The sequence below is a fragment of the Falco naumanni genome, chromosome Z (genome assembly GCF_017639655.2).
Source record: "Falco naumanni isolate bFalNau1 chromosome Z, bFalNau1.pat, whole genome shotgun sequence".
Classification (NCBI taxonomy): domain Eukaryota; kingdom Metazoa; phylum Chordata; class Aves; order Falconiformes; family Falconidae; genus Falco; species Falco naumanni.
In genome coordinates this window covers 37,467,100-37,483,812 of record NC_054080.1, presented here as the reverse complement: position 1 = coordinate 37,483,812, position 16,713 = coordinate 37,467,100, and the positions used below count along the sequence as shown (strand labels likewise).

At 42.3% G+C, this 16,713-nt stretch overlaps 1 protein-coding gene across 4 annotated transcripts; it reads right to left on the bottom strand.

Moving 5' to 3' along the window:
• Positions 1-867: 867 nt before the first annotated feature.
• Positions 868-15,924, bottom strand: NFIL3 (nuclear factor, interleukin 3 regulated). 4 transcript variants are annotated; one of them, XM_040579778.1, is made up of 3 exons: positions 15,779-15,924; positions 14,679-14,801; positions 868-4,895 (listed from the first exon to the last, which is right to left on the bottom strand). In XM_040579778.1, exon 3 carries the CDS (start codon positions 4,707-4,709, stop codon positions 3,333-3,335), a length of 1,377 nt encoding a protein of 458 aa, XP_040435712.1. In that variant the 5' UTR covers positions 4,710-4,895; positions 14,679-14,801; positions 15,779-15,924; the 3' UTR covers positions 868-3,332. The 4 variants fall into 4 exon arrangements, with proteins under 4 accessions (XP_040435712.1, XP_040435710.1, XP_040435709.1 ...); XM_040579776.1 differs by lacking the exon at positions 15,779-15,924 and adding an exon at positions 14,936-15,144; XM_040579775.1 differs by lacking the exon at positions 14,679-14,801 and having other exon boundaries at positions 15,779-15,923.
• Positions 15,925-16,713: the final 789 nt, after the last annotated feature.

Below are 16,713 nucleotides of genomic sequence, written 5' to 3'. Positions count from 1 at the left end.
GGAACTAGCCAGACTAGTCTAGCATGGCCATTCCTGTGTTCCTGTGAAAAATGACTATTTATATCGGTAAGTCTCTGGAGCTCCCAGTTTCTGTGTGTGGCCCTTAACATTGCCCTTTGAAGGCACACTCTACATTCAGCTACTTTCTAATCACCCATGTTCCTTCACATGAAAAAGATTCCACTTCCAGGAAGTTTTATGTTTTGTCAGTTAGTTGCTGAGCTTACAAATGTTTCTCTAACTTGGAGGATGTGATACCAGTTTATATCCCCTTAGGTAAAGCCCATTATGTGTTCAAACCAACCTTCTGATCTCTAATGGACAGACTAGCAGACCAGTCAAGGGTATTCTCACGGAGGCTGATTCTGTTTTCTGCAGTAAGGGAAGGCAGGCTGGAAGGGCACAGCTATCCGATTCCCCAGCTCCCCTGGTCATACTCATGCGTAACTGCGTACCAGCTGAAAGCTGGAGCAGGGGAGCAGCGTCCCACTGCATTCTCTCCTTCTCCCCACTCAGAGTGACTCTCCATCTTCCCCAGTACCATGTCTTGAAGGAAAGCAGGCTAAGGGTAGGGAAAGAGGGGGGGTGGGGGTGGGGTGTCTGAGTGAGGGGCCATCTACACCGCATGTACACTGCAGTGAAGCTGTTGGCAGTTGCATCTGGTGAAAGTGCAACTGTAGCCAAGATCAGGGCTTTGTATGTACCACCCACACTCCTGCACTTTGTAACCTCACAACGCCTGTGGAAGATCCTCCAAATACTTGCTGCAGAAATACTGAGTTCAGCACAGGAAGATTCGTCATCAACCGCAGCTAACACCTCTGTGTTGGACTAGGATGATGAATGTAATAGAAAGTCATGTTGTAATTAGATCTGGTTTTGAACAAAAGACAAATTATTTATTTCTTTCTTCAAATGAAGCATAACACTAAGGTATAAAGGGAGTATAAATAACATCTGATTGTGCTCCTAAGCTCCATGCTATAACTTTCTTGCAATGACATCCTTCAACAAATTAACTACATCATTACTGTTAAGTATTAATTGCACAAAACAGATACACAAAATATATAATGAGCTAGAAAGAGGACAACATTCTTCCATTATGACAAACAACTCTAACAAGAAATGGAAAAAAAAACAAAAACCAATAGATCTAGGCTTACACAGATGGCAACACTGAGAGTTTTAAGTCCTCTCTTTTAACACATTACATGTGATAAATAATATGCAAAATATTTAAAGAATTTTATTGTTGCTTACAGAAGATACTTAGCAAGCAAAGAGACAGTAGTAATCACTGCCTCATGTCTCATATCCCCATCATTCAATGCAAATTTTTACATTTCATGCAATAATCCTGAGCTTATTTTCAGTAACATTGAAATGTCATCTATATTAATTACCAAATACATACAGAGCCCAGCTATGGGGTCTATTGTATTATTAAGGCATGAAAAAAGAATAACAGTTTATTAACTCTGAATGCCACAAATACAGCATAGCAGTTAGAAGGCTCAAAAAAGCTCAGAAAGTACCAGTGATTTCTGTGCCAAGGTCCTCCCAGAACGTGACTGTGAATCATCAGCTCCTGAAAAGGTACAGAATCAAATCCTGGTCTTGCTGACATCAGGGAGTTTTGCCATTGCCTTGACTGCTGGACCAAGCTTCAGAGCTATTAGGAGCGACTCAGACTCCTCTTCATATCCCCAAAAAATTGACAAACTTCCTCTCACTCAAGTCAAGTATGAATTTAAAAAACAATACCTACATATTGTTTTCTTAATTAGTATTTTAATTCTATGGAAAGGTTCCATTCATTATACAGTATGGCAATTAATAAAAAGCCTTTTCAGAAAAAGCTTAATTGTTAGTCTGATATATTAGTATGTTAAAAGAAGGGGAAGTATCATGAAAAGAACCTCTGCCAAGTCTATGTTCTATTTATAAATTATTTTAAATTTTAAAATGAAAGACTTTGGTAAGCCAAACCAAGGATGTGTGATGCAATTGTAGTCTCTGTGGTTCAATGGCTCTTCTCAAAGACAAAGAGCATCGCAGCCCTGTCCAGACATAAAGTGAAGAACTTATCATCTGCATAAATTGTAAGGGGCTAGTAGTATCTGGATTGTGCAGTTCTTCACACAGTCTTTATTTTACATGTAAGAAGTTCTTGCAAAATGCTCCATAGTGAGACAGGGTATTCCAGTTCAGTTAACCAAGCCACTGAAACCAAGGCCAAATTGGTTCTACAACTTGCTTACAATTGCATTATGTCCCACACTGGGAACTAAAACAGCAGATAGTCTCCTCTAAGTTTGCTACTACTATTGCCTGCCCCTTATATAAATATTTGCCTAGTTGAGCTCAAACTTTACAGATCCAGTAGCCTTATCCTTCATTTACAGGTGACCCACAGTCTGCCAAGGAAAGAACCATGGTATACAAGAGGAACAGACTCTTTTATGCAGCCTTTGTGCATACTTCTTTCCACATCTGCACCCCTTGCACACACAAGCCAACCCTTGACAGAAATGGTGTTGTCCAATTCTTACACTGCAAGGCTCTGAAAACTTTGCAGATGCACAAATCCAACTTAAATAACTTCATCTAAAACATCAAGTTACCATATCGAAAAAACGGTTCATCACAATTAACCATTCAGGAAACTCATTACTGTCTCATTTGAGATAGAATGACAAAAAAAGGTTGCTGATATTAGTTACTGGGTTAGAATTTGTGTGGTTTTTGGTTAACTTCCACTAATAAATAAGTTAAAGAAGGCTAAGGCTATAAATCGGTACTGTTTCACTTATAAATATTCACTTTATTTCTATTCTCTTCTAAAAAACGAGTTAAGGAAAAAGGTGGCCAGAAAGATTACACATGTTGTAAATTGTAATTTGGTTGTTAGGCTGTAAAAACCAAACGTAAGTGAAATTGAGCACAGTGTAAGAAAAAGCCAGTTTTTAATTAACAACTTATTTACAAGTTCATAAAATCAACTGAACTGGAGTAGATGTTCTGTGTTTGTCACCAATATTTTATTGTAACTGGTAACTTGCACGCTTTATAGTAGAAGAACAAAAAGAAAATAGAGTTCACTATATACAGCCTTTGTACAGGCTATTTGACTATACACAAGGCATAGTGATCATGACACAACCTAGTCTTCATAATAATTTGTGCACAAAAAGACACCAATCAGACATTACGTGAACATTACAGTGAAATGACATCACAAGTCCAGTGAAAATTCCGCATAATACAAAACATGTTGATCTACTGCAAATGACATCCTTTAAAACAATAAGCCTTTATTCAGTAGTAACTTAACCAGAGTCTGATGCAGAGATTTGTTGTGTAGTTATAAGTCTTTTAAGTGACGCAACCTCTGCAGATAAGCTTGCTATGCCCTGCTTCAAATACAGGTTCTCTGACTCAGAGACATTGTAGATATTGTCTTTTATTTCAACAACTCCAGTTTTGCAACCACTCTGAATTTTTACATTGAGTTCCTTCTGATGCCAGAGTTCTGGTTTAAGTGACCAGTCTTGGATGTTAGTCACTTGAACCGAGAAAGGAGTGTGAGAAGAATGCACCAAGTTTTGTGCACCATGCTTTTCAAGCTCAAAATGTCTTTTTGAAGACATGTCAATGGGTGATGACAATTTCTGTGTTGCTTCATAGTCATTATCCATTGCTTCCACCTTAACTTGCATGGCTTTGGCTTTAATTCGAAGCTTGTGAGGCAAGGCTGAAGAATTCACTTCTGGAACTTTAACTGTTGCATGAACATTTTTATGTTCAACTGGGGAATGGATTGGACCCTTAGGAACCTGCTGTTCATCTTCTCCATCAGATGACTTTCCAACTACACCATCATCAGTTTCTGATGTTCTGGGGGAATTACTGGAGGACCTATTAACTTGCAAGAGAGGAGGAGAATGTGAGTACACGTTAAAGGTAGCTCCCATGTAGTTTGGATATATGGATGCTTTATATGAACCTCTGTCATCTCTTGTCTCTCTCTCCAATTCCATGGGCTCTTGTTTTATAATCTGGAACTTATTTTCAGGACTTCTGCAGTTGCTTTGTATACGACTTGGTTGAGTATGCTCTGCAGATGATATTTCAGACACATCAGACATTGAGCTTTGAGGAGAGTGTTTAATGACAGAAATACAACTGCTACCAACTATAGATGGTTCATGTTCATCTGCAAATGAGTTAATATTTGATTTGGAACTCTGATAGTCTTGGAAATACACAGTTGTTGAGCTACTGAGTTTCTGTATCTCTTGGGCATAGGCTGCAGAACTAATTAAACCAAACTTTAGCTTCAATGAAAGCAGCTCTGCCTTCAAAGTGGCATTCTCCTCTCCCAGTGCAATTAGTTTGTTCTCTAAGACAAGGTCATTCAGTCGCCGTTTTTCACGAGATCTTTTGGCAGCTTCATTATTTTTTCGCCTCTTCTCCCAATACATAGCATCTTTCTTTTCATCTGGAATGAATTCTCGCTTTCTCCGGCAAGCTGAAGATTTGCTTTTTCCACTACTTGCTTCAGTAAGTAGTATATCTTCATTTGTAGACAATTCTTCAGACACTTCTGCTAAAGTTGACTTAAGTACCATGATTTTGTCCACATTGCTACTTGTGTCAACAGGTCCGTGTTCCTTTTTAAGGGTCTGCATTTTTCTCAGCTGCATCAGAAACAATTTGTAGAAGATCTACAATAAGCAACAGAGCAAGCTATTTCCCCAGTATTTCTCACTCCACTTGATAAATACAGTAATTTTAAATCCACACACATTCTTCCTTTTCTTTCATAGTCTCAGACAGAAGTGTCTAGAACCAATTTTCTTAGCTGAGGAAACAGGAATCTTCTTAAAAACCTGGAATAAATAGAGAATTTGATTACTATCTAGGAATTGCAGGTTCAGGACATGCAAAAGTAGTTTTTGATAAAAAAAGACTAGCATTTTGTTCATTAAATCTGCTGAAATATGAAGACAGCTCGACATTGAAAAAACTGATATTCTAAGCTTTATGATACCTACACAGAAAATTTACTTCCAAAAAAAAATGTAATATGATCCATGCAAAAAAAAAAAAAAACCAGTCAAAACATTTTTGAGTTTTGATCCTACAGTAATGTTGTCACAGAACTTTCCATGATAACACTGACCAACTGAAGCCTCCAACAGTTAATACCGCAGGACAGCAGGCATGTTGATGAGCAGCCCTGGATAGTATCTTGTTCTTCATATTTAAGCATCTTTTCTGAAAACAGCTGTAGTGTGACTTAAAAATGCCATATATTTGGGTCCTTCATGGATTAAAAATAACATACACATTTATAGAAGGTGGAGTGCTTTCTATTGTCTTAAAATAACACCACTATCTATTGAAACTATTAAAGATTTAATTACTGGTTTTGCATCCTATAAAAAAATATATCTATGCATATATAGTTATAAATACACAAATGCTTATACACACACTTGAAATTTTAAAATGCCTTTTTTGATCAATCATATCAATTCAAACTAGTCAATACATACACATAATTTGGGCAAATATCTAACTATTAAAAAAACACCGGCAAGGAAAAAAGTATTAGGTAATTTTTTTCTTGTCTTACAAAGAAAACTTCTAAAATCAGTATTAAAAATACATTAGAGATGTAACATTTAATTAGTAATTTGCACTTGAAAAATAGTCTTATTACATCAAAGTAAAGTTTAATACCATTGAGGCATGTGTACCTTTAGAAAATACCGTTTGCATTAAAGTGGAAGTTTAGATGTAAAAATCTTACCATTAACAAAGGAAAACTAGCTTAACCTTTAGCTTCAGACATTTTAATGATAAATTTGAACTTAGCATTTAAATTGGTCTTCGTTCTGTTTGGTCCCTCTTAATGTAAAAATACTTTATTCTCAAAAGACCATTTAGTCTTGATCTGAGATATAGCTTCTCAATATCTCATTTTCTACAGTCAGTCATGTTTCTGGTAAAATAAATGTAATATGCCAAGTGCTTTTATAGAACTGACTATTGAGTCAACAATGATTCTTGCCTGTACAGCAACAAAAAAAAAAAAAAACCACAACAAAACAACAACAAAAACCAAAACAAAAAGAGTCAGCCACTTCAGATTAATGTCACTATTTATTGGGAATGTTTTCACAATGACTAATGAAACTAATTTTAACATTATCAGTTGGGAAAGTTATGAAAGAATTAATGAATTGTATTCTGCCAGGTTCTCTTGTCTTTCCCAGAAGGCAAAGAGGAGTGAGTGATGTAATAACAATTAAGCAGGGTCATAAAGACTCAGGTTTCAAGCTGGGTTCTGTTCCATCAGACCATGCCAACTCTTCTGTCATGAAAAATTAACACATTTAATAGAACAGCTAAGTAGAATTTCCTAAAATCCGTGGTTAATTACTGACATGTAACTATTTGTCTTCGATAACACAGCCTTAATGGAAAATAGATTTAGAAGCCAGCCACACCAAAGACAGCATCTAATATTTTAGTGCAAAAGCAGCACCACAAATTGCCATGTTTGTAAAGGAGAAATGTATCTCTAATGTACAAGCAATTATATAGTTAGATCCTGATCCAAAATTCAAATCAGAGTCAAAGGGAGCTTTCTGTCAAGTTAAATAGGAGCTGGATCAGGTTTAAAAACAAAAATAAGCCCTACAACAAAGCAACATCCATTTGTCCAAACAGTCAGCATAATTTGATTTGCTGAAGAATCTGTATAGCCATTCTGCCCAATTTCACTGCTACACGTAATCAGTGGTTTAATTAATATGCATATCATTTTAAATCTAGTGCAACTCACTAGTTCTAAAAAGAAAAATATCATTGTTGAACACGGAATTTAAAAATTAAAAAAGGCCACAGGAATTCTTGTGACATTTGTAGAATATTCAATCTCTGTAACACGACTACATTAAAAGAATAACAATACTGGGATTTTATTTCATTATCCTGTAGCACTGAGAATGCACAGCTATTGATCCATAATTGTCTTGATATACTACACCCACTGCATTCACTTGTATCATTAATAACTTCTGCATTTCTGTACACACAGGTTCTACGGCAAACAGCAGGAAACAGTATAACATGTCTGAATACCTATGAAATCATCACTTGCCTCTTAGTATACATCTCAGCCAACTGTCACAAAAATCAAAAGTTCAAAACAACTTTGTGACATTTCAGAGCCTTACAAATACAGACATCTTACTGCATTTAACAGTACTAGAGAGCTACACTCAAACCCAAATAAAAATATTTATTCTCTTAGAAAACGGATACTAACATGCATTCATCACTATTTCCTGTATATTTATCTGCCATATACCTTGGAACATCTACACTTACTCATAACAGTAGCAACAGCAAGGAAGTACTTACAGGATTTGTGCATATCTTAAAAGAATGAAACTGTACCTACACAGATTTAATCCAGCCTCTTTTCCTCTATATTCCAATCTTCCATTTCCCCACAAGACTGTTTTAGGATAAGAAATACGACTTTGTGAATGTAAGAACACCTGTATAGTCTCCAGCTCAAAGTGATCACACTTTGGCATTTGTCCAACACTGTAATCTAAGAAAAATACTAATAATGACAAAAATAATGATGATAATAATGAGAAAAAAGTTGTTGGCTTGTTCAGGGGGGTTTCCTAAAGGAATGTATCTTTATAGTTTATCAGTATGACCATCTGTGTATCAGTAAAAACTCAACTGCATGTGCAAACAATCTCCTGCAGCCTAACACTGGCACCGAGCTGCACTTCACAACCCAACAGCCTGCAGAGTTCATGTCCCTTGTGTTCCACGGGACTTCTGCAGTCTGAGCCATTCCAGTGTATGACCTGCTCACTGTAGCACTGGTAACTCCCGTTTTGGCCAGTCTCTCTCCTGCACACACTGTTCCTGGCACAAACAGACAGAACGTTAAGTAGCATGCAAAGCTACATCAAATATTAATTGTGTATCAAAACAAGCACGTTTTTGTGTGCAGTATTGAACTTTGCTGTCTTGTCAGAGTCCAACAGTAAAGCTGTCAAGACAGATGTTTAACCCACTGACATAGTCCTACTGGTTTGCTATTTATGTAGTTAGTTCTAATGCCGTTGCTTTAGTGAATTAGCAAAACAATATATCTTTACTTCTTTCTACATCTTCCTTCAGCACTTTTATCATGAGAACTGGAATTGCTGCTTAACACACAGGAGTCAAAGCCCTTGTTTATGAATATTTCTCCATGTGGATCAGACCAATGCTGAGTCTGTAAACCAATTAAATTCCATCTGATGATAATGGTAAAATGCCTTCAGTGAAGCCAGCCATTTCCTTCACTTGCATTTTATAATTCCACTGGAAAACATCGGTATTTACACATAAATTAATGAACTGTAATGATTCCTCTGAATATATTTCAGATTCCAATATTTTCCCTTATGATTAATTTTTCAATTGCTTTATCACTCCCTCGTAAAGTGTTATAAAACCAACATTTAATACTGCCTTACATTAGTCACTGCTAAAGATATATATGTATATATTCTTGGTTGGTTGATGTTAATGGCATTGAGTGACAATTCAACAATGTAATAACACTTGACCCTATTAACTTAATTACAGACCCAGTCTTGCTCCCCCAGCAATTTTTGCCATTGGCTTCAATAGAAGCAGGGTACAATTCCAGATCCAAGTATTAACGAGACTGTTGTATAGAACTCATGCTATTGAAGCAAGAAATTATGTATGCAGTAATCATGAAAAATTAATTTATCCATGGACTTCAAAAAATACTTCAGTGAACTGATTGTGTCAAATAGTACATTAAGGATTAATCCTGGGGATTTGTGTATTCACACTCTAATAATTGAAAAGTTTCAGAAAGTTGAAGGACAGGGCCACAATCTTTCTTTTCTGTGTAATTTAATCACACAAGTAATTTCCACTTTAAAGAATGCACGTGGGCCTTCCCACGTACATGTTTCCCCACAGAGTAACTCCATATTATTCTTGGTATTTCACAAAATAATTCATGCTACCTCCACACCTAATTTTTCAAATGTATCATAGAATGAGACAACCAATTGTTTAATTCTATTGCTCTAATATTTTGATAGGGGGTTCATTTAATTTCATAAAATCACATTTCTACCAGCTGGAAGCTCAACCACAATTCACTTTTGTATCACCATGTGTCCAAAACAATTCTCAGTCCATCAAAATGGAAGAAAATAATGGCACAACTTCTTGTTTTAGAAAAAAAAACAACACATGCCTCTATCACTGTCGGTACTATATGGTAGCCTGCAAAAAAACAATTAAAGCTCATTACCAATACGTCTGTGCATATTTTCAGTTGCTGTCGTCCACATTTTGCATAGGTATCATTAATTATATTACTGCTACCATTCTGTCACAGGTTATCTGTTTTGAAAATCTGTCTACATACCAGAAAGGCTGGTGTACAACCTGCTCAGATACCAGTTTGCAATCCAAGTTTTGAAAAACTGAAGCATATAGTTTGCACTTTATATTCAAAGTGTTTTAAAAACAGTTGCTATCTGTCTCAAGACTTCTATGAGGTACAGAAAAAATATCATCCTCATTGCACATGCAGGACAGGAGGCAGAGTTTAAGCTTAGGTCAAGAATACACAGCCTGCCTAAACACTGCTGAAATACTTCAGAGCTATTCTAACTCTACCGTTTTTCACAGAAAAAAAATATGCCATGGAATTCTGCACCTCTCAGGTCTGTCATAAGTCAGAAATCCTCTCCAACAGAGGATGTGGCCTCATTCCAACCTCCACTGAAATCCTTCAACATACTTTTTCTTGCCTTTTATCTAGTACTATTAGCAAAGTTCTATTACTGTTGAAGAAAAGCTCTAATGCTAGCTCCACTGGAATAGGATATTATCCCTAGAAAAGATTTGGGGGCAAGAGGGTCTAGAGAATGTAGAGCAAAAGAACTTAAAACTTTCTGGGAAAAAACTAGGTGACTACATTTTATGCCATGACAGACAGGTTATCCACAGTCACAAAAGGGAAAAGCATTTACAGTACAAAAGTTACCATCAATTACTGCCATTATACAGTTAGATTCATGGAGACCACAAATCCATTACAATAGCACTGAGCAATGCAGAACTATTGATCTTGTACACAGTTCCCCTTCCTTACAACTTCATGGGCATCTTAAATGCTTACCGTTTCAGGATCAATGTGTAATTAGGTCAGTGGAACACTGATGATGATAGCTTTGTACAAGATGACCCATTTTTGCTAAAATGTTGATCATCTTATTGAAAGAAAGTAATGGGAGATGTCTACACAATGTAGTCCACTGGGAACATAAAAAATTTATTTATTATGCCCCTTTTCAAACAAATATATATAAAAAAATGAATAAAATAGTCATGAAACTTGGAACACTACTGCACCTTCATATTACCCACCCCCAAGCTGTCCAACCCCCTGAAAGTTGATGTCACATTTAATTTTTACAGAAGACTTTCATTGTTAGGAAAACTACTTAAGTTACTGTTTATCTTAATAACTACAAATTAAAGTACAGCCTTCTTTCCAAAGGTAAATTACACATATTACGCAAATAAAAATATTATTTGGAGAGCAGGAAACATACGTTAGAGGTAGCTGTTGCTCAAAAAGGTCAGTCAAGCTTAATAAGTGCAAATTTGACCTATATTTTATTCCATTTCCTTAGGAAAACAGTATGATTCTACCAGATCTGTTCAATTTTTCCCAAACAAGCTGTTTACTGCTTTGTTTTAAAGGATGGAAAACAAGATCTAACAATGTTACCCAACATGCCAGGAAAAACTCTAAAACTAAGAAGCAAAGGAAATACAAATATAACTTAAAGGAAATACATATATAACTTATGTATTTAATTATATACGTACAATAACTATATTTTGTGTATGTGCATATAAATCATGCCATTTGAAATAATCACATCACTTTCCAGTACTTTTAATAAGACCCCAATAGAAACAATGGTTACTGAAGTTACAGAACTATGACAGTATGTTTCTGCTCATTCCAATAGCTACTTGACAGCAGGAAAAACTAGACTGCAAAAAGCTGTAACTTAATTAATAGTAACAATGTTCTGGAAATACAATCTCAGCTTTCCCTCAGTTAAGAGCCATAAAAAACCCACCAACAAACAAAATCAATTGTTAATTATTCTGACAACAAATGTTTTTTTATTATTGAACTATGATCTTAAAATGCCAAGCATGGACCAGAGTTTCAGATGACCTACATTTATAGAGCGCTATTTAAAGGCAACAGAATTATGTCAATTAATCCCAGCTGATGTTCTAAGCATGCATCTTGTTATATAACAGCTGAAGTACAAATATGTAAAACAAACACCACCTGTAAAATGTCGGTATCTACCACTCATTGCAAACAGAACAGAGAATAGCAATTTTCAGAACTCTGGTTCTGTGAGATGGTCCTGGCAGGAAGATCACTGCCCATGCCAAGCACCATTTTCTTTATTGGGTTGCGTTCTAGTCGTAAGTGGAGGTCTTGCAGTATGGGCATCTATACGGCTAACGGCTGTGCAGCCACCTCTGTGGCAAAAACTGGTTAATTATTAAAATACTTCAGGACAGACTGAAAATTACACCAAGATGGAGCAACTCAAGAAAGGCGAAAACTCCCCCAATCTTAAATAAGGTATTATTTCTGCTAGAAGATAGATTTGTGTAGTACCTGTCACTAGACCCAGTCTCATAGTATGCTAGTTTGAGCATGGATCAATTCAACTCACGAATTAGAAAAAAAAACAGGTTATCTAAGGAGGTCTTAATAATAATTAATTTCAGATCCACCTTTTAACATAGTGAGTTTTTAAGGCAGTTGTTTCTATCACATTTTGAGTCAAGTCCAAGTGTGCCCTTGCTTACACAATCTTATTTTTGACAGTCATGCTTAGCATCACTATTAAACAGCTACATATACCTTGTTTTCTAAAAAAAAAATATATATATTTTTTCAATTATTTTCAAACACTGTAAAATACTGTAACATGGACTGTCATTTTCTTTTAGAACAGACTGCAAGAATTGGCCATCTATTTGCATTTTTGTTTCTATTACATATCCTAAGCACATTTATATCTCATAACTGGCTGTAATGATCATGGCAAGGTCACCTAGAAGAGTCAATTAAGCTGATGAGTCAGATACATTGCTTAACAGTGTGTAATAAGACTCAAACAGAGGATTTTATTGTTCATGTTATTGCATCATAGTGATGTTATAACAGCAGCAAGATTGCTGTCTGGAAAAAAATTATTGCATAAGGACAGTTTGCATAACTTTTTTAAAATAAGTCAATTTAAAATGAGCTAAAGGTTTACTTTATTTATGAGTTTTATTTCAAGACAAAGGATTGAAAAAAGCAGCATGGTACCGATACCTTTCACAGATTCTATTTAGACTTTATTGCAATGTGCAACAGAAAGAATGTCTGTACGTTCTACAAATTTCAGCCAAAGCATGGCAAATACTGTTCCTTCTTAGGATGAGATAAGCTGTGAGGAGGTCATGTAAGTTCATATTGCTCATGGGAAGACTCTAAGCTTTTTGACACCTTTCAGATCAGTTCCTTTAGGGAAAAAAAAAAAAAAAAACTAGCCGCCCCCCCCCCCCCCCAAAAAAAAAAAAAAACCAACCACAAACAAAAAAAACCCAAACAGCAGAAATGTGAGGCTTTGAAGTTGAATCCAGGAAGCTCGATATTTTAAAAGCTAGTTAAAAATCCTTTGGAGAATGAGTTAAAAATATAGAGTAAATAAAAATGGAAAGTGGAGGCATATCAAACTGAAGAGCGTTAGCACTTCAGCAGTCAAAGACATCTGTAACACAAGAACTTCTATAACAATAACAGTTAGTGCCAATGATATTAAGGATCTTTATGCAGTAATCTTTGAACTTGCTGGTTTAAATCAGGTCTTTGGGCCAAAACCCAAATCTGTACTCATTCAAGTTTCCCATCAAAGTCAACATTTTGATTGAATAAGGACCATAAAAGTGATACACAGCAATATTTTAAACAAGGGTCTGGACTGAATTAATTATGGAGGGCAAAGATGACTCAAAGTAGGTTACATACACAGGAGCAAACACAATGAAACTCAGCGCAACCATTCAAGTTACAAGGACAAGAAAAAAAAAAGGGGGTGTGTGTGGTATTTTTAACACAACAATAAGTCTCAAGGCAGCTTCACAATCAAAGCTGTACTTGACCCCAACAACCAAGCAGCAGAAAAGTTTATGCATGTTATCAAGAATATCGCATTTTTCAAAATATGTTGCTGCCTCTACCTACAGCAGGTATACCAAACCTAAAGACAGCGTCTGGGGTACTCGGTTTGGACTTTGGAGGTTTCAGTCACAAGCACAGTGATGTTGGTTTCATCTACTTAGAGGACCATTTTAGTCGCAGGCACACACACACAAAATATAATCACCTAATCTTGAAAGCCAAGCTGTTCACCAGCAACTTCCAAGCTATGCTCCCGTTGGCGACAGGGCATAATCTGACCCCAGAGCACAGGACGTCCAGCCACGGCTGTTACCACTGCAACGCCGAAATGACTTGGCAAAAATAACCGAATTGGGCAATGGCCATTTTTTTTTTTTTTTGGTTGGTTGTTGTTGTTGTTCCTTACGTAAGGAGAAAGCCGAAAATACTCGGGTCACGGGAGCGGGGGATGTGCAAGGCTATCTCACGCCTACCTGCGAGCCGTACCCCTTCCGCAGGGCAGGGAGGCGGGCAACAGCGCGGAGGGAGGGGGGGGGGGGGGGGACACGACACACACGCACGACGATGGGACCTTTGTCTGGCGCTCCCTGCCTGCAGGCGACGGTGGGACAAGGGGGAGGACGGGTGGGGAGGTGGGGACGTTGTGCGGGGCGCGGTGCGGGGCCGAGCTGCGGGGAGGCGGCGGACACCGCCTCCCCGCAGCTCGGCCCCGCACCGCGCCCGTCACAAAGGCTGCCCGGCTGGGCCCGGCCGCCCCCTACGTGACCGGCGCCGCATGGCGCCCGGCCCGCTCCCCCCTCAGCACGGCCCCGCGCTATCAGCCCGCCGACACCCACCCCCCCCCCCCCCCAACCCCCACCCCCCCCGCCCGCCGCCGCCCCAGCCCAGAACAAAGGGCTGAGGGGGAGCGCCAGCGCCCCCAGCCCTGGCTCGCCCGCCGCCGCGCCCCAACGGCCACCAACGGCTCCCAACGGCCGCTTGGGGAGACGGCGACCCCCGAGCGCGGCCAAAGCCTGCGGGGAAGGTGGACGCCGGATCGGGAGTCGCCTACCAGCTCCGCTCCCCGCCGAGGCTGTCACACTGACCTACTTGTGGCGCTGACGGCGGCCCTCGGGGCCCGGCCCTGCTGCCCCCGGGTGCCGGCGGCACCTGGCACCCCCCACCCCGCCGCGGCCGTCAGGGCACAGGCGGGACGGCTCTACCTCTCTCCCCCGGCGAGGCTGACATCTCCTAAACACCTTCCTCCCCTAAATTAGACGTTCCTCTTTTTTTTTTTTTTTTTTTTTCTTTTAAAGAAACAGCAAGTGAAAGCCCGTACCGGAGAGATGGCTCAGCGTCTGGGCGAAATGCCTTCCTAAAAATACAGCCTTATCAAAACGTCTCTGAAGGCGTGGAGTTAAAAAATCCGAGCAAATGGCCTCGAACGTCTACGCGCACAGCTCTGGAGAAAAGACCAGAAATAGCACATGAAGCCACAATTGCTAAAATGCGATGGGGCTAAATATAGACGGACACAAATCTCGTTTTAAGGCACCCGGCACGCAGCCGGCGAGCGCGCCTTGCCTCCCCACTTACCCCGTTGTCTACTTCCCTTATTAAACGCACTTTAACAAAAACTGTTACAGTTACGGGTTTCGGGGGCTTTTTTACAAGGCGAGATTGTCCTAGTTTCTTTGTAGCGAGATTATAAAATCGCATAATTAGCTCCCTCTTCCCAGCCCGGCTGCCAGCAAATTCTGTGGTTACATAATGCAACATTTCCAGGAACTATTATGCGATCGGTCCCGCAGCGCCTGAAAAACAGCGACAAAAGTGACGAAAAGGGCTGAGGCAAGCGCGGCCCCGCACGGCGTGGGGACAGGGGCCGGGCCGCTGCCATTAATCCCGCTCGCCCGCGGGCAACGTCCCCCAGCACCGCCCGAGAAGGGGGGTCCGGCCGGCAGGCTCCGGCAGCACGCAGCGCCCGCCCGTTTGGGGGCCGAGGCGCGGCTGGCGCTCGGGGCTGTGCCCCCGGCACCGCACCGCGACCGCCCGCTCCCCGCCGCCACATTATGCAACGCGGGAGAGCGGCTCCGCGGCGGTGCCCCGGGGGTCGCTGTTGGGAGAGGCGAAGGGGGAGGGGGGGGTGTAGTGCGGCACGCCGGGAACGAGCACCCCGGCGAGGGAAAGCTTCTGGCGGGCACGCTACGGGCTGCCCCCCGCGCCACCACCCCTCCACCGAGCCGCCCGCCAGCGCGCAGAGCCGGCCCGCCGGGCGGACCCCTCCCCGCCCCGCGGCGGCCGGAGCCGGCTGGGCGCGCATTATGTAACCGCCGCCCGAGCCGAGCCGAGCCGACGCGCAGTAGGCGCCGCAGGCCGGGCGGACACGCTAACTTAGTACCCGCGCACCGCTCCGCACAAGTACGCGCGCCTTCCTACCTGCAGCGCACCGCGGGGCGCAGAGCATCCGCCGCCCCGCGCCGGGCCGCAAGCGAGGCGGCCGGGCAGCCGTGCCGTGCCGCGCAGCGCAGCAGCGGAGCGGCCGGGCGGGAGCGTGCGGCGGCGGCGCGGAGGGATGTGTGTTAGTAGGTCAGGGCTGCGCGGCGCGGGGATCATAGCCCGCATGCCAGCCGCGCCGCGCCGTGAGTGGCGGCCGCGCCGTCCCAATCGGCGCCGCGCACCGCCTGAGGACGGCCAATGGGAACGGCCGGGGGCGGGGCGGGGCGGGGCGCGGGGCGGTGTGTGGTACAGTAGGTCTGTGTGCTGGCGATTGCATAACCGCCGGCGGGGCGGGGGGCGGCGCGGGGCGGGGGGGGAACGGGGGGAAGAGCAGCGCGGGGGGCGCCGGCGCTTACGTAACCGCCGCGGCGCGCGGGGGGGGGCGCTCGCCCCGCGCAGTTTCCGCAGGGGCGCAGCGCCGCGCCCCCTCCCCGGGAACGGGAACGGCGGCGGCTGCGCGGGGGCTCGCGGCGGAGGCTGAGCGCCGCCGCGCGCGGTGCCGGGGCGAACGGAGCTCGCGCAGCCTTACCGATGCCTGCGCGCGTGGCGTCATCAGATTGCATCTGTATGGCGTGTAAATAGCAGCCCCGCAGCCCCGGCGGGAGCGCCGCCGTCTCGGGGCAGTTGCACAAGAGCCGGGAGCCGTGCTCCCGAGGCACGTACCTGCCGCCTAGCCACGCATACGGGCAACCCGCCGGCGGGTCGCGCGACGGCTTCGGCTCGCGGAGAACAGTAACGACGGTGTAACAGGGCGAAGGGGGAGCACCGGGGAGGAAGGAGCCCGCCGCCGGCGGCCGGGCCCCGCGCTGGGCGTGCTCCCCGCCGGCACCGCCCGGCACTTGGCTCGGGGTGCAGCGCTCACCCTGCGCGCCACG